Source organism: Equus caballus, chromosome 24 (assembly GCF_041296265.1).
Source record: "Equus caballus isolate H_3958 breed thoroughbred chromosome 24, TB-T2T, whole genome shotgun sequence".
Lineage (NCBI taxonomy): Eukaryota > Metazoa > Chordata > Mammalia > Perissodactyla > Equidae > Equus > Equus caballus.
This window is the reverse complement of record NC_091707.1, coordinates 21,941,819-21,960,055: the sequence shown is the minus strand read 5'-3', so window position 1 is coordinate 21,960,055 and position 18,237 is coordinate 21,941,819. Positions and strand designations below refer to the sequence as shown.

At 43.9% G+C, this 18,237-nt stretch overlaps 1 protein-coding gene across 26 annotated transcripts in view; it reads right to left on the bottom strand.

Moving 5' to 3' along the window:
- The window catches only part of SYT16 (synaptotagmin 16), a 260,414-nt gene extending 251,176 nt beyond the window's left edge, over nt 1–9,238 (bottom strand). For 3 of the 26 annotated variants that reach the window (XM_023627865.2, XM_070249874.1, XM_070249878.1), the window contains exon 1: nt 8,687–8,825. Coding sequence is in view for 3 of the 26 variants with exons in the window: in XM_070249872.1 (XP_070105973.1) it covers nt 8,687–8,699 (13 nt within the window). In the remaining 23 variants the exon portion in view is untranslated. Of the gene's footprint in view, nt 1–8,686; nt 8,826–9,095 lie in introns of those variants that run through there. The other 23 variants (XM_070249872.1, XM_070249876.1, XM_070249879.1 and 20 more) reach the window with 15 other exon arrangements.
- Between the last annotated feature and the right edge of the window lie 8,999 nt (nt 9,239–18,237).

Genomic DNA, 18,237 nt, shown 5'->3' with positions numbered 1-18,237 from the left:
TTTTTAAAAATTTGTGACAGTTTTCATAAAATTCATTCACAAAGCATTCAGTCTTCTGCTTATCCAAAGTCCTCCCAGCAGCACCTTATTCAGATGTGACTTCCCAATAACAGGTCAAAGACCAAAACTTACCCTTCCCTGCCCCTTCCACCACCCTCATTCCTACAGCATTCTGGTAGGAGGGAGCAGAACAATTTCTTTTCTGAGCAAGGCAATTATTATTTCAGGCTTTACCATCCCAATGTTAGCTAAAGCTTTAAGGAGGAATGCGATACTCCAAACGAAGATCGAGTTGAAGTAGACACTAAAAGTTGCATGGGGAGCATGGCAGACAGACTCTAAGATGGGCTCCAGCTGTCCCCATGTCCTACTACTCACACCCTTGAGAACGCCTTCCCTTTGAGTTTAGGCAGAATCTATTGCTCACTTGCAACCAATAAAATATGACAAAGATGACGAGAGGTCACGTCCACGATTCTATCACATAAGATTTTAAAAACCTATCTTGCTAGGAGACCCTCTCCCTTGCCAGCTTTGATGAAGTTAAGTGGCCATATTGGGGAGGTTCATGTGTTCAGGAACTCAGGGTGGCTGCCGAGGCCCTTAGTCTGTCAGTCCACAAGGGTCCAAATCCTGCTGACACTCTGTGAGCTTGGAAGTGGATCCTTCCCCAGTCAAGCCTCAGGCCTTCAGATGAGAACCCTGGCAGACACCCTAGTTGCAGCCTTGCAGACTCCTGACTCCCAGAAGCCCTTCCCAGACTCCTGACCTATAGAGCTGTAAGGTGACAAATGTGTGTTGGGTTAAGCTACTAAGTTTGTGGTCATTTGTTCTATGGCAGTAAATAACAAATACAGAGGACCACAAAGAAAAATAACATACATAACTATAATTATGATTGTAATTATCACCACTACAATCTAACAATTGATTTTATGGTAATGGGCAAGTTAAGAAAGACATTATAGTTAGTTCACCTCTAAAAAGTCTGAGGACAGGATGGTAGTGGCTAAGGGTTGAAAGGTTGTCCTCTACCTGCCCCTGTGGAGAAGCAGGTGAGGACTGGCTGAAGGCAGCCTAGATGCTGCAATATGGGCTTCAGAACCTCCGTAATTTATTAGAAAGAGCCGTCACTAAGTTTTACCATCATTTTAACATACAATCATTGTTAAATGGCATAATGAGCATCGTTTTATCAATCCCTAATGCTAAAATAACAGTAATTAATTACTAAAGGATATCCTACTGACTGAAAGAACAAATGTCATGCAAATCTACCATGCTGAGGAGGAGGATTATTCCTTACAAGAGATCTGGCCCATTTCCATTACAAAACATCAGATATTAACCCTTATCAGACATGTGGTTTGCAAATATCTCCTCCTTATTGTTAGCTTATCTTTTCATTTTGTTGATGGTTTCTTCACTGTGCAGAAGCTTTTTAGCCTGAGGTAGTCCCATCTTTTTATTTTTTCTTTTGTTTCCCTTCCCTGGTGAGACATGGTATTCCAAAAGATCCTTCTAAGACTGATGCCAAAGAGTGTACTGCCTATGTTTTCTTCTAGAAGTTTCATGCTTTCAAGTCTTACGTCAAGTCTTTAATCCATTTTGAGTTGATTTTTGTGCATGGTGTAAGGGAATGGTCTAGTTTTATACTGTTGCATGTGGCTGTCCAGTTTTCCCAAGACCATTTATTGAAGAGACTTTCCTTTCTCCACTGTATGTTCTTGGCTCCAGTGTCAAACATTAGCTGTCCATGGATGTGTGGATTTATTTCTGGGCCCTTGATTCTGTTCCACTGATCTGTGTGTCTGTTTTTGTGCCAGTACGTGCTGTTTTGGTTACTATAGCTTTGTAGCATATTTTGAAATCAGGGAGTGTGACACCTCCAGCTTTGTTCTCTTTTCTCAGGATTCCTTTGGCTATTTGGGGTCTTTCATTGTTCCATATAAATTTTAGGATTCTTTGTTCTATTTCTATGAAAAATATCATTGGGACTTTGATAGGGATTGAATTGAACACATCTCAACAACAAAGAAACAAACAACCTGATTTAAAAATGAGCAAAAGATCTGAACATTTTTCCAAATAAGCTATATAGATGGCCAACAGGTAATATGAAAAGATGTTCAACATCACTAATTATTAGGGAAATGCAAATCAAAAGTACAATGAGATATCACCCCACACCTGTCAGAATGGCTATAATTAACAAAACAAGAAATAACAAGCGTTGGAGAGGATGTGGAGAAAAGGGAACTCTCACACACTGCTGGTAGGAATGTAAACTGATGCAGCCACTACGGAAAACAGTATGGGATTCCTCAAAATATCAAGAATAGGACTACCATATAATCCAGTTATTCCACTGCTGGGTATTTATCCCAAAAATAAGAAAACACAAATGCGTAAAGATATAGGCACCTCTATATTCACTGCAGCATTATTCACAATAGCCAAGACTTGGAAACAACTTAAGGGCCCAACAATGGATGAATGGATAAAGAAGATGTGGTATATATACACAATAGAATACTACTCAGCCATATAAAAAGATGAAATCTTACCATCTGCGACAACATGGATGGACCTTGAGGGTATTATGCTAAGCAAAATAAGTCAGAGGGAGAAAGTCAAGTATCATACGATTTCACTCATAAGTAGAAGATAAAAATAACAAACAAACACACACATAGATACAGAGATTAGATTGGTGGTTACCAGGGGGGAAGTGGGAAGGAAAGAGGGCAAAAGGCGTGTCAGGGCACATGTGTACAGGGATGGATGGTAATTAGTCTTTGGTTGGTGAACATGATGTAATCTACACAGAAATCAAAATATAATGATGTATACCTGAAATTTACGTAATGGTATAAACCAATGTTACCTCATCAAAAATAAAATAAAATAAAACACTAGAAAGTCAGCTTGGTCAAGAAAAAGCTTCACTGGGTTTACCACATCAAAGGTGCCATGCTGAAATTAAAACTTACGGAATTCTACTCAAATACTATGAAGGAGTCATTCTGACTTTCAGAATGTCTCATTAGGGTAACATCGAACGAGTCAGTCAGTCCAGAATACTGTCTCCACACCCATCTTTATGTTTTCTTCAAGAATTCAACTCTTGGTTTAAAAAACAGGAGGAGGAGTTTGGAAAACAAAACAAGAACAGGCAACTTCTCAGACTCTTTCTTGCACACCGTTTATAATTACCCAGGCTTAGTCAGCTTTTCAAACTGAAAACAAGTGCACCACCCATATATGTCAAATCACTGCATTTCTCAGAGCTCTGGTTACTATTCTATAACACTAACAATATCTATGTCTATGCCATCATTTGTTACCTTCCTTAAGTGCAACAGCAGCAGGGGGCTCTGGGAGCAACACAGTGTACAGAGAGGCGCACTAAAGCATCACCATTAACATACCATGCTGTCCTGGATTTGCTTCCAAAATACACCCCACAAAAAAAAGTTGTGGGGGGGGGCACAGTTTAGTTGCAGTAAGACTGGCAAAATGCTGATGACTGCTAAAGCTGGGTTACCTGAGTACATCGGGGTTCATTATACCATTATCTCTTCTTTTGTATGTACACAAAATTTTTCATAATAGAAAGTTTTGCTAATATTATTGTCTCAAACCAGAATTAAGATTCCAGAATTAAGAGTTTTTCAACATTATTTCTTTCAAAAAGTAAACTCAATAGTATTAGACCACAATGCCTAGAATTACAGATTGGCATCCCAGTGCTGTCATTTATAAGGTTTTTTTTTTCAAATTTATGGAAGAGTTTCAAGAATAGTATAAAGAAATCCTAGATTCACCAAATGTTAAAATTTGCCACATTATCTTTCTTTCTTGTGTAGCACACATATACACATACATTTTTCTCCTAAAACATTTGAGATTTAGTTGCCGACATCATGTCCCCTTACCCCTAAATACTTCAGTTTCCCCTAAGACAGACATTCTTGGGGCTGGACCTGTGGCTGAGTGGTTGAGTTCACACGCTCTGCTTCAGTGGCCCAGGGTTTCACTGGTTCAGATCCTAGGCACAGACCTGGCACTGCTCATCAAGCCATACTGAGGCGGCATCCCGCATGCCACAACTAGAAGGATGCACAACTAAAATATACAACTATGTACTGGGGGACTTTTGGGAGAAGAAGGAAAAATTAAAAAAAAAAAAAGGAGAAAGACATTCTCTTTCAAACTGCAATAAAAATATGATATTTAGGGGCCAGTACTGTGGCACAGTGGTTAAGTTTAGCATGATCCGTTTTGGCAGCCCAGGTTCACAGGTTCACATCCCAGGTGTGAATCTATACCACTCGTCAGCCATGCTGTGGCAGTGACCCACATATAAAGTGGAGGAAGATTGGCACAGATGTTAGCTCAGGGCTAATCTTCCTCAGCAAAAAAAAAAAAAGAAAAAATATCATATTTAGGGAATTTAATATTGATACAAGGCTATTATCCAATATCAATCCATATTCAAATTTCACCAATTATCACAATATTGTCCTTTGCAGCATTTTTTTCTGATTTAGGATCCGATCCAAAATCACCCATTGCATTTACTTGTCCCTTTAGTCTCCTTCAATCTGGAACAGTGCCTTCGCCATCTTCACGACACTGACTTTTGCGGAACGTCTCTCATCTGATATTCCCTCTTGAGTAGAGCCAGGTTATACATTTTTAGTACAAGGGGCATTGTGTCCTTCTCAGTCTTCCATATCAGGAAACACAGGATATCAGTTTGGCCCATAACTAGTGACAATAACTTTGATTGTTTGGTTAAAGTAGTACACTCCACATTTCTCCACTGTAAAATTACCATTTTCCCCTTTGCGATTAATAAGTAACTTGTGGGGAAATTCTCCAAGAATGTAAATATTCTGTTCTTCTTCAAGTTTTCACACACTAGTTTAGAATCCATAGATGATTCTTGCTTGAGTCAATTATTACTGTGATGGTTGCAACGTAGTAATTTTCTAACTCTGTCTATATTTTTTAGTTGGCCTTATTTGTAAGCTTTTTAGTAATTACTATGATTGGAAATAATTTTACTCAAGAATTTGAGTCCATTTTCACTCAAAGTCAAACAATTTTCTTTTAAATCCTAAACATCCTGAGTCCTGACCATCTCCAGTAACCGCTGGCAGAGGTTCCTAACCTTTACCTGCTGAGGGCCGACACTGGACGCGCCGCTCCCCTGCTCTCTCTGCCTCTATCCTGAGCACCAAGCACAGAGAGGAAGTTGCTGAGGGGGTAGTTAGGACAGGGAGAGAGGAAACTGCGGCTTGCTGACCAGTAAGGAGAAGGGAAGGAATGGCCACTGGTGGAGGTTGCCTGTGGGCTACGAACCACATTCATCTGTGGATGAACCAGGGAAAAATGACACAAGATTAACCGGGAAACCAGGAGCAACCAGATATGCCCCTTACGAAGCCAAATGCTCATCAACGACAGCCCCAAAGACCCATACACCCGAGAACTGCCCAAGATGATAAAGAGACATATTTCCCACATTGCTCAAACATGCCCGGCTATTCCTGAGAAATTCTTATAAACAGACTAAAGTAATGTCTACCAAAAAGAGCCAGAAAGAGAAGCATTAATAATGTAGCAAATGACATAAATGGAAGAAAAAAAGAAAAACACTTCACTACGATCTGGAAAGACAAAATTATCTGGAATACTTGTAACTGAGGACATCATGAAACAGTTCAAATAAGTACCACCACTTATGACAAACCGGGACAACTCACGCGAACAGGGGTATTTTTTTTCTCCTACAAACTTTTCTCTTTTCTCTATTACAATTCCTTCTCATTTTTTTGATCTTTTAAAGATCTTATAAACCTGAGTTATCCAAATAAAAAAGGTAACAGCCCAAGGGGAATTTAGTTTGAGGAGCTCAAAATTCCTCATCATTTCATGATAAATCAGTAAAAACCCAGCTGAGGCTCTCGGATTCTCCATTCCTCTGGAATTTGCCCTTCGACAGCATGCTGTCAGGACATAAGGACATTTTCTATTTGTTACATTCTTTCTGGTGAACATTGTAAGTTGCCAGGCAAATATTTTTAAAATATCTCTTTATTTTATACACATTTACATACCACATTCATAAAGAAGTTCCTCTGGATTCCTTCCAGAAATGATTGGAATAGAACCTTCAGATTTTCCCTCGCTTTAGAACCAATTTTTCTCTCAAGGGACATTTCCTCGGGTAGAAAAATGGGGAAAGCAGTCAGCTACAGCCCTAAGGCAGCACTGTGCCCAGGGCTGATATATCTTAATGAGGCCGTGTCTTCGCTGCACAGTGACAGGACAGGACCGCCAAAGAAGTGATCGTCACTCTGCTACCTGCCTCTCCCCTGGCACTGCCTCAGCTGCAGAGGTGAGGAGGACAGGAAGCACAGTGGCTTCAACGTCACCTGGAACTTGTCAGAAATGTAAATTCTCGGGCTGCACCCCAGCCTTACTGAATCAGAGACGCGGGGGTGGGGCCCGGCAGCCGGTTTCAACAAGCTCTCCAGGTGATTCTGAAACACATGAACGTCTGAGATTTACTACATTGAAAACAAAATACTGATGCCAGAGGATTTTTTTAAAGCTCTTGGGGTAATTCTAACATGCAGCAGGCTGAGAAGCGAGCTAACCAAAGAACTCTGTGTCCGGGAGGAGCCCCGGGCCCCTGAGTTTCAGGGCCACCTCAGCGCTAACTCTAAGAGAACCATGCGACTTCAAGCTGCAGACACCGTGAAGACTGGGGAAAAATCCTTCAAGACACTGGTTGAGAATACTTCCTTTCTCTTCATTTCCATAGTAGGGACACATAGTAAGTCTCTCACTTTACTTCTAAATAAGAACAAAGACGAACTAATTATCCTCTACATTCTGTAAACCGAAAGGAGTTCCAGGTCCACGCCAGCTGAGAATGAACATAATTAAGACTGTGCCTGAAAATCAGCTCAAGATCTAAGCTGGTCGAATATCACAATTTTTTCCATAAACAAACAAAACCAATGGGATAAAGTTTGATTCTTCAGTAGAGTTGAATATACCATGTAAGGAAACGGAACAAACATTTATCTAAATACACTGGGACAGAGCATGGCCCATTTGTTTCTAGGATACCAAACGTATCATCTTTACCCAAAATATAAGAAAAGGAATACGAGAACACAGTCCCACTGCATTTGTGTGATGCAAAAATTGCCTAGAGATACTTTGAACCCTTCAGTCTTTGTTTTTCTTAAGAAATACAATAAGACCAAATCTAATTACCTTCCTCTTTGTTGTCTTACTTTCTTAATAAAAGCTTAAATCCATAATTTCTTTTCCTTGAAAAAAAAATTAAGCCAGACTACACTTTTTATAAATAAGCAGCAAAAAAGGGAAGCTTGGCTCAGAATAGCTGATTTTATTATAAACATCTGATCTACATTTATTTACTTTAAAAAGGGGGAGAGCATGTTGGTATCTCCACACATATGAAACGATGGCAAAGACAGAGGGGGAGGAGACTGCCCTTTACTGAGGGCCAACTGTGTGCCCATCGCTGTGCAAGACTTTAAAGATAAAGAAGCAAAGCATCCTTGCCACGGTCCCACTGCAAGTGAGTTTCACAGGTTTAAAATACAGGTCTGTTAGCCACAAAAACCCATGCTCTCTGCACTAGACCAAAGCTGTGTTCTTGACTGGGATAATAGTTTGTTTAAAAGAAAAATAATAAATAATTGCAGGAATGTTGACCCTCATCTTCCCACCTTTGCTCCTTCTCAATTCTCAAAAATGCCTACCAAAGGGCATGTCTAACCAGTATTCATTCATTCATTCAACGAGTCCCGAACAGGTGCAAGGCGTGTGCTCGGCCTTTGGACACAGCATCTGCTACATGCTGGGTATGCAGCAGGTGTGACTGGTGCTTTTACTCTGACCTCCCTTTGAGGCTTCACTAATATGTATCTAGCTTCCAATGCATCCAACTTAACCAGCTTTCATAGACGTGATTCCATTTAGCCACCGCGCCAACAAAGCAGTGGTGCCAAGATGCCAAGAGCAGGCCAACCCAGCGCCTTCCAACACTTCTATTCAGTAGTTTTAACCTGACACGTCCACGCGCTAATCTCACTCACTGTCGGTGGAGACAGATGCGGTCTCTGGCCGGCCCTCGGCTGTCCCCCAGGAGCACGGCCCAAGTAGGGCCACAGGGCAGCCGACAGTCAAGCCACCCGTATCCCCGGAAGGGAAGCGCGCAAATCCAACCCAGAACTGGAGGCGAACCCTGAACTCGGAGCGCCGAAACTCGCGGCGCCTTGGCTGCAGGGCTTCCCAAAGGTTGACTCTAGGCCTGGACGCACTGCCCCCGAAGGGCTGCGATGACAGGCCCCGCTGCCCCGCGGCATAGCAGTGTCCCCTCCACCTCGGCGCGCGGCGCACGCCCTCCTGCCACATCCTCCCGGGCTGGCTATCAGGACCACCTGCGCCTCTCAAGTCCTGCCAGGCAGCAAAGGGTGATGGGCAGAGGGTCTAAGGCCCGCCCAGGGCGAGGGGGATCCCGGCCGCTGGCCTTGCAAGCCCGGCACAAAGGCGGGAGTCGGAAAGAGGAGAACGCCCCACCCCCGGGCCCCGCGGCCTCCCGCCCGGGGCCTCGGCGGCGGAGCGCACTTACTGTCGGTCGCCATGGTCCGGCTAGGGGCCGCTGGGCGGCCGCCGCGGCTGGGTACCCGGCGCCGAGCCCGGCCGGGCGCGCGCTCCTCGCCAGGCCCCGCGCGCTCGGGGGCCGCCCGCGCACAGCCCCTCCCGCCGCGCGCCCCGCCGCCGCCTCCAGCCCGCCCCCCGTCCGCGCAGGCCAGCCCGCCGCCCCCCGCCCCTCGCCCCCCTGCCCCGGCATCTGGCCTCTCCCGCTCCTCCCCCAAAAACAAGAAATGCAGAACTTGGAAACACGCTCCCGGCCACGCCAGGGGCGCCTGGCCAGGGTCCCCTCTCCAGGCTACGTTTCCCACTATACTCCCTGTTACATTCTCGTTTTCCTGTCACCTTTTCCAGCTTCCACTTCATCCCTGCCTCGAGCTCCCTACCTGCAGTTCGGGGGCCTAGAGTCAGTGCCCAACCCCAGCTGGAAGGCACAAAGCAGGCAAAGAGCTGAGAGTGGGAGGCAATGCTCTGCCGGGAGCCCAACGTTAATCCTCCATGGCCGCAAAGCCGCTCACACCACCCTGGTAGGTTCCAAGGGTCCTGTGCCCTTCCTGTTACCATCTGGTTTGTCTCCAACGTGAAAATAGTGTCTGGCACATAGTAGGCGCTCAGTGAACATCTGTTGGGTGGGTGAGCGGATGACTACATGACTGAGGGCCTGCCTGAATAAATGAACGATTGAATAAATGGCCAACTGACTGGATGCCGACTGGGTGAGCCAAGGTTTGACAGATGGCCCTGGGCCAAACCACAGCCCTGACAGCTGGCTAGGAGTGGAACTTCCAGTAAGTGGATCAGCCTGAATGAGTGAGCAAGACCGTTTTTGTCCCTCACGGGCCATTCATGGTTCAGGAGGGCTCTGAGGTGAAGCTGTCTGTAAAAGTTATATGCATCTTCCAGAAGTCCAGAGACCAGTTCCTGATGGACTCTTGGTGTGTCAGGAGGTGGTACATGAGACCCCCCCCAGCTCCCTTATGCAAAGAATCAAATGGCTCAAAGATGTGTCCTAAAGCATATGGCAGGCTATTTACTTCCTACAGATATGATCTATTTGATGCATTTGGGGATGCACGTTCAACCCAGTCAGTAGGGATCCCAGTAGGGCTCATCTGGGCCCTGGCTAGACACTGAGAAGACCCTGGAGTAAGGCAGCGTCAGAAGCAGCTCCCATCTGGCTGGGCAGACACAGGAAACAACCAGAGAACAACACAGGAGTCCTTTCTGACCAGTCACAGAGCACATGTGTGGGAGACCGGGATATTCTGATTGGGCTTCACATCCAGAGCCAGTCCATCTGCAGGGGGACCTAGGGACACCGGTTTTTGTTGTTTGTTTTTAATCCCTGTGTGTGTGACTCAGGTGGCTCTGAAGCACGCTTCTAGTTAACAAGCACAGAGATCTGGCTCATTTGTCTTTCACTCTGTCGTAGACCCAAAAGCAAAAAGACTTGCAATGCGTTAGATGGGGAAAAGGAAAAAAAGAACTAAAGATGACCCTGGAGTTTTGAACATTTTGGGAGCTCACAAACCAGGACGTTAAGCTGGTTTGAGGAGGAAGAAGGTTGTTTGCCTTTGCACTCATGTGAAGGGTCAGTAGAACGTTTGTGAGTCTCTTTATTCATTAATCAAACCTCCTTTTCTGTCGGAAAGAGGAAAAATGATAGCTCAAAGCGTAAGTTCAATAAATGCTTTGTGAATGATTGAACTGTTAGGTGTTGAGTTTATTAGCTTGGAGCCAGATGACAGACAAGAAGGGGTGAAGGAATAAGAAGATGTCAAAGAGGACGAGGCCCTCAGTAGAGAACTCTCAGACAGCTGGGCAGAGCAGGGAACGAAAGGGGTCAGAGAGCGGCACGGGAGAGCAGGATTGAGGTACGACTGGGTTTTTTGGTTGGTTTTTTGTTTTTAAGATAGAGGATTGTTTAGAAGGAAAGATATTTCTGTCATACATATTCAAGTATGTAAAAGAAAAAAACCTTCGCTTTCTATAACTAAGTTAACTTTCTGTCCCAAGTCTGCATTCTGCCCATTGTTAGGAAGCTTGATTTCAGTCAGTTCAGGGTAAACTCCATCAACTCAGAGGCAATTCAGAGATTTCCCTCCCCGCTTTTTCTTGGGGTTACACTCAAGTTTGGAGGAAAGGGTTGGTACGTCAAGGACGTGACGAGGTATCTGGCCCTCAGGCACTGTCTCCTCACTGGGAGGGACGCCCTCTGTCTGGACTCGAGAGCTCATCACACCTCCTCAGTCATGGACGGCCTCCAGTTTTCAGTCCATGAGTGTGGCATCCACTGCTCTGTCCTCTCACCCACACCCAGAGCCTCTCCAGGTCTGACTTTCTCTCCTCGACTTTCCCATTGCTCTTGAGGGAAATGATGCCTACTTGCCCATGGCATTCTGAGGAAACAGGGAAATCTGAGGAGTCTCAGGCCTTTTCTGACAACCATCCCTTTCTTAATTCCCTTACCATGATGGTGAGGGGCAGCTCTTCATGGTTTGCCAACAAACAAGACATTTAATATGATGTGAGACAAAGGTCCCCTTAAGTCTCAATTTCCCAACCTATCTGGAGGTTCTGTCATCCCCGTCCCTCCCCACAGTCCTTGGTGATGGGACTTTTCTCTATGAAAAGGAGTGGGAGGAATGGGTTTGGGATGTTTTCAACTACACGGAACTGCATAAGGGAGGCTTAAACGGTAAGAACATCTTATTGTCTCATATAATAAGGAATCCAAAGGGGGGGTGCTCCCATGGTTGGTTTAGCATCTCAACAATGTCAACGAAAACTCAGACTCTTTCCATCCTCCTACTCTGCCATCCTCAATTTGTCAGCAGCTGTTTCCCCTCATGACCACGATAAGATTGCTGGAGCATAAAACCTCATGTGACAATGCTCCACAAGTGGGGAGGGGGTATTCCTTCTCATCTCTCTCTTTGTAATCAGGGATGATAATCTTTGTTAAAGCCCTCAAAAGCCTCCTCCATCAATTCTAGTTGCAGTGGAGGTTGGGAAAGCAAGTGTCTGTTATTTTCAGCTTCTATGACATGAGGTGGGTTCTGCCAGCGCAGAAGGAGGAGGGATGTTGAGCACACCATCATGTCTGCCCTTGTCTTCTCACACCCCCGGTGGAATCTCACCTGATTGCTCTCCTTTATGACCCTTCCTCCCTCCCTCCGTGCGAGGAAATCTATCTCCTAAGGTGCTGGAACACTGCCTCTTAAAACATCCTGTATTCTTGTAAATCTCTGTGTCCTGTACATGGACCTTAGCTTTTGAAATTCCCAAGCCAAGATTTTGGCTTCTTTGGTTCTCTACACAACCTAAAGCCATAGCTGCGAGGGTCCACTTAGAGACAGGGAGACCCACATGGTAAATGAAATTACATAACAGCCATGAAAACAACATAAGTCAGTATCAAGCTAGGATCCTAGTAACTCACAAGGGCTGAAGAAGGAGTCATTGGAGAGGAAGGATCCAAAATAGAAAGAGAGGCAGGAAGAGGTGTTGGATGAAAGAGTGGCTGGCATCACCAGCATAGGCAGAGTTTCACCTTGGGGAGAAAAACTCATTTTCAGTCTCAGAAACTTAAGTTGAGAAAAAGAGTGATGATGCAAAAGAGTTTTGTGGTTGGACGAGGGAGGTTGAGGGAGTTCAGATGTGCTATGTGGTCCTAGAGTTCTCCATAATGGAGGACGTGTGCTTAGTTGCCAAGAAGGAAGGGAACAGAGATCAGGTTGAAGACTTAGGTTGTGGGAAAGGTTTTAAGCTGCCTCTGTTAGGAAGGTGGGAGGGAATCTAAGGGATGAAGAGAAGACAAGGACTTCCAACCCACAGCGAGGCCCCACCTGGAATTAGACCTCAAGAGCACAGGGGGCAAGGCAGCCGTGTGGGAGATTTCTCCAATGTCGCTGGCGAAAGCCGGTAATGGAAGAAGATGGGACTTGAAGAAAGACCAAAAGGGGGAGGAATTCTAGGTCACTGTGTCCCCACAATACCTAGCCACAGGGCTCAGGGGGTTGGAGGGATAAGTGAAGCCACAGCAGGAGTGAGGAGCGACTGGGAGAATGCAGAGGCCCAGGGCCTGGAGACCCTGAAGATGGCAGCTAGGAGGACAGGCTCAGATGGGCTGGGAGAACGTTAGCTCTTGGGGCTGTATATACATAAAGGGGGTTGGGACAGAGAAAGGGCAGGAAGGAGCAATTGTTTATAAAATGCTCTAGCGAAGGTAATTTATGATTACTGCAGGGCTCTTCTGACTTGTTAACTGCCATAATTCTGATTCAAATGTCACCATCCACACTGCTTAGTTCATTTCCAGAATAAGACAGGACAAATACCTCTTATACACCCTGCACGGAAATGATCGTGCAGGCTATCCGACCCTTGGCCTATGACCACATCCTGTGACTTTATCGACACTCTGGCCATAAGCAGTGAGAGCAGGGCAGTCTGAGGGGCTGCAGCCTCACGTTGAATGGGTCTGTGTCACCGAAGAGACTATTTTTGGTTGAAATATCTCCTGCTTTGTTCCTTTGTTGGAGTAGGTGAAAATAGAAAAATTATTTTAACTATGATTTGTGCATGTAGCCTGTGCTACTGAGCATTTTATCTGACAAGAGAAGAGAGGAGTTTTTGATTGTTTTGTACAAAACTTGCCTTTGATTTTCCTTTGCATCTGTATCTGTCCTAAGCTTCTGAACTTGAATACTTCAGAACATTCAAATGCAACATGGACTGTGGTAACAAACAAAGCTTTTTAAAAATAGCCATTAGGTAATAAACAGCATCATGTTCTGATTTAACCCTTGCAAGTCACATGGGGAATGAGCATAAGTTGGGCTAACGGGGTACAGTTAAGTCTGGTCTGGACAGTGGAAGGCAAAGCCTGGGTCTTGCCCTGCAGTGTGGTGATTAAATTCCAGCAGGGACTCAATGGCTTAAAACCAGAAAACCACAGCATTTGTGGTTGCCCATCTCCCACTGCAGGGTGCCTCGAGCTGGTCCATTTCAAAAAGTAATACACAGTTATAGAAATAATGCTCAAGCAACACATACTCACCCTGGGACCAAGCATGCTTCAAGGAGGGAGAGTGCAGGGGCTAGGGAACACATCTTAAAGAGTTCTTCTCCAGTTTGGCCAAAAGCAAGGCTAGCCTGGCCTTCACCATGTACGGGCCTCAGACCACCTGATCCAGAATCGCCTGGAGAACTTGCTAAAAATGCAGATTCTCAGACCCCAACCAGCACTTACTGGATCCGAAGCTGTAGCAAAGCAACCCTCAAATCTGCATATTTAATGAGGTCCCCGAGTGTTTCCAACACAACCTAAAATTGGAGAACCTCTGACCCAAGTAACAGCAGCTGGTAATAAAACTGCCAGGAGACCTGGAATTTCAGAGCCGGAAGTTTCTGCTTTTGTCTTCTCTGACAATGGAGACTGAAAGTATTCATAAGCTACTAAATACTGAGAATGCAGCCACTAGGAAATGCATTCAGTATTAACAGACTTTCAATAAATATCTCTTACTTAGATGCAGTTAAAGACATCCATTTAAAAATTAAAGTCCATTTCTTCTTTTTATCCTTTAAAGAGAACTAGTCACAATTCTCAATAATTAATTCCTCATATAGTAATAAAAAGCTCCAAGCGTTATGGGGCCATGTAGTTGCTATCTATTCTCCAAGCTAAGTAGCTTGAATTCTTTGTCAAAGTGCTTGTTTGCAGGATATAATTTTCGAAAGCTGTGTTTTCCTTAAGGAATCACTCTTGGACAGGGAGGGCCTATGGCGGTCAGGAAATAAGATATCCACTTCACTTCACCTCTGAGTATTTAATTTTCTTTTCCACTTGGTACAAGAGAACAGAGCTGGATAACCGTAAGGGGAAATGTAAGTGAGTTTTAAAACACTGATCTACAATATTATAATATTTAAACTACAATAAAATTTATGGTTTCAGCAACTCGTTTGTTATGTCATTCTCCTTAGTTCTACTTTCTAAACCTTTAAACATCTTGGCCTCTTGATCTTGTGCTCCCCTCTCAGTAAACCCTTCAATTTCTCTTTATTCCCATGCAAACTTCTGAAAAGAACAATTCACACTTCCCATCCACAGTGCATCACTTCCAATTTAATCCTCAACCCACTAAAATTTGCTGTGTCTTAATCCATTTGGGCTGCCATAAACTTGGTGGCATAAACAATAAATTTATTTCTCATAGTTCAGAAGGCAGGGAAGTCTAAGATCAAGGCACCAGCAGATTTGGTGTCTGATGAGAACCTGCTTCCAGATTCAGAGGGCTGTCTTCTGGCTGTGTCCTCACATGGTGGGAGGGTCAAGGGGGGTGTCTAGGGTCTCTTTATAAGGGCACTAATCCCATTCATGAGGGCTCCACCCTCATGACCTGCACACCTCCCCAAAGACATACTTCTAAATACCACCACGTTAGGGATTAAGTTTCAATCTGTGGATTTGGGGGGACAGAGACATTCAGTCTGTAGCACCCTCCATAAAGGCAGTGACTTTCTAATCGCCAAACTCAAAGGATAGTTTTTGGTCTTGAAACAGCACATAAAACATTGTGATAACAGACAGGATGTCACATGTGCCAGGCAGCAACCTACAGCCCCAGGGTGACCCTGGAACCAAGAATCTTCAGAAGTGTTGCCACCAGAGCCCTTTACAAAGTGATAAGCCCTTTACAAAGTGATAAGTCCTTTACAAAGTGATAAGTCCTTTAAAAAGGAAAAGCCGCCTTCCAGCAGCTTGATTACTAAATATGGACTGATTCAAGACTAGCCAATCAGCTTCTGCCCCTAACTCCTTAAATTTTGCTCTGAACTCTGGAGCCGGGAGACAGATTTGAGAGCCTTGCCTCCTGTCTCCTTGCCGGTCAACCTTGCGACAAAGCCTTTTCTTTCCTCAAAAGCCGGTGCCATAGTATTAGCTTCCATGCACGTGGGCGGCAGGCCCTTGCTCAGTAAGACTTTATTGTATCATACTGCTGCGTATGATGACACTACTTATCACGCCCTCCTTGAAATTCTCTTCTCTTGACTTCTATGACACTTCATTTTCCTAAACTTCCTCCTACAATGTAGATCATTATCAGTAGTTCTTCTCCAAGACTCTTCTTCCCCCGTGGGTTTCCCCTGTATTTGGCCCCACACATTCCGGGGTCCCATGTTGTGTCCCCTCTGACAGGGGCAAGGAAACTGAAGCTACAAAAATCACGTGCAGGAGCGTCATAACAACATTATGGCTATTTGATGCTAATGGCTTGCACATTCTAGTTGGCAACGCTGAGAAACAATATCAAGTAAGAACTGTCAGACACCCGCTCCCTGCCCACCGTAACTGCCACCCTGAAATTGCATCTTTGGGACTGGTATGTTCCTTCATTGCAGCTTTTGTTTATCCCCAGGCACAAACCCTAAAAACCAGCGAAGAACAGTAAGCATGTCTTCTCTAAAGGAAAGCACCCAAATTAGAGCCACAGGACTCCACAGGTTAGATTCAAGAAAATAGGCGCTCCAAATAAAAATCACCAACAACAAGGACAAAAAGCACCATGAGTGAGACTTAGCAGAAACAACGAAAAATAGACTGATTTATTGAATTTTAGATATTGAAATTATCAGATACAGAATATAAAATAATTATGCTTGAAATATTTAATAAAATAAAAGAATCAAAGAATATCAAAAATATCCTGGCAGATATTTTAAAAACTCTCAGAAACGAAAAAACAAAGTGAAAATCTAAAAGTCAATGGATGAGCCACGGGTTGGCCCGGACTTATCTCCTCTTGGTGTCACAAATTCCAGCTTACAGAGGCCTGCCTGGAAGCCCACACCTGCCATGTTTTATTTTGTGTGGTCACCCTGACTGTACAAATTACTACAGATACTCCTCATTTTATGAAAAGTTGATACCAGAAAAAGTGTGTAAATCCACCAAAGAACAAAGATTTTTGACTGTACAGCCCTGAGGAGACATTCTACTTCTTTTCTTTTCTTTTGGTGAGGAAGATTGTCCCTGAGCTAACATGGTGCCAATCTTCCTCCGTTTTGTATGTGGGATGCTGCCACAGCACAGCTTAACAAGCAGTGTGTAGGTCTGTGCCCAGGATCTGAACCTGTGAACCCTGGGCCACTGAAGTGGAGTGCGTGAACTTAACCACTGCACCACTGGGCCAGCCCCAGAAATTTTACATTTTTCATTTTCTTCTCTGAAGCAATGAATCCCAATTATGGAGACCCAAAAACATGATAAAGAGACATAGTCCTAATTCTGTAAAGTATAGTTTTGTGAATGAATTGTGTTTGTAAATATAAAGCATTTTCAGAAAGAAGGCTAACAGAGTTATTTACTGGTACGATATGTATATGGGTTATTTTGTCAGAAATTCAATATTTTGTTAGGTGTTGGTGGTTAACACTAAAGACAAGCTGTATCTTTTGATTGGTTGATTCATCTTTTTTTTTCTCTTAAAGATTGGCATCTGTTGCGAATCTTTTTTTTTGTTTTTTTCTCTCCAAAGCCCCCCAGTACATAGTTGTATATTCTAGTTGTGAGTGCCTCTGGTTGTGCTATGTGGGACACCGCCTCAGCATGGCCTGAGGAGCGGTGCCATGTCTGTGCCCAGGATCTGAACTGCGGAAACCCTGGGCCACCAAAGCAGAGTGCGCAAACTTAACCACTCGGCCACGGGGCCAGCCTCTTGATTCATCTTTAATTATAAACAGAATGAGTTTCTGGACATACGGTCTCTAAAGAAAGGACAGTGTATTTAGTTTTTAAATGCAATACAAAAAGTTTCTGCTGAGAAAATTTTATAGGTAACTAGTTCAACTTTACAGACAGAATACCTTCAGGTAACCAAGTATAATAATATAGGCAATATACAATTATGCTGCAAGAAACTGAGATAAACCAACCATTGAAAATATTTAACAAAGGCAGAAGAGTTAATAATTTGTAAAAACCTTAGCAAAATTCATTTAAATTATATACACTATAAGAAATTCAGGTTCAACAAATTTTGTGAGTATTGACGTCTCTGAAAATAGTTAACCAAAACTGACACAGCCCAATTAATTACTATGGTGATAACATATTTGAAATTAGCCTGTGGATAATGTAATTATATTATATGAAGCCTTGCTTTCTTGTTGTTTTCATTATTTAGCTTAAGTAAGATTTTTTAAAGCCTCATATTGAAGTGCTTGTAGGAAAAGACTGGTGTGGGCTGGCCCAGTGGCACAGTGGTTAGGTTGGCGCACTCTGCTTCAGCAGCCCAGGGTTCACAGGTTTAGATCCTGGGTGCAGACCTACACACAGCTCATCAAGCCATGCTGTGGCGGTGTCCCACATGCAAAAAGCGGAAGATTGGCACAGATGTTAGCTCAAGCGACAATTTTCCTCAAGCAAAAAGAGGAAGATTGGCAACAGATGGTAGCTCAGGGCCAATCTTCCTCACCAAAAAAAAAAAAAAAAAAGACTGGTGCATATAAAAAAATTTT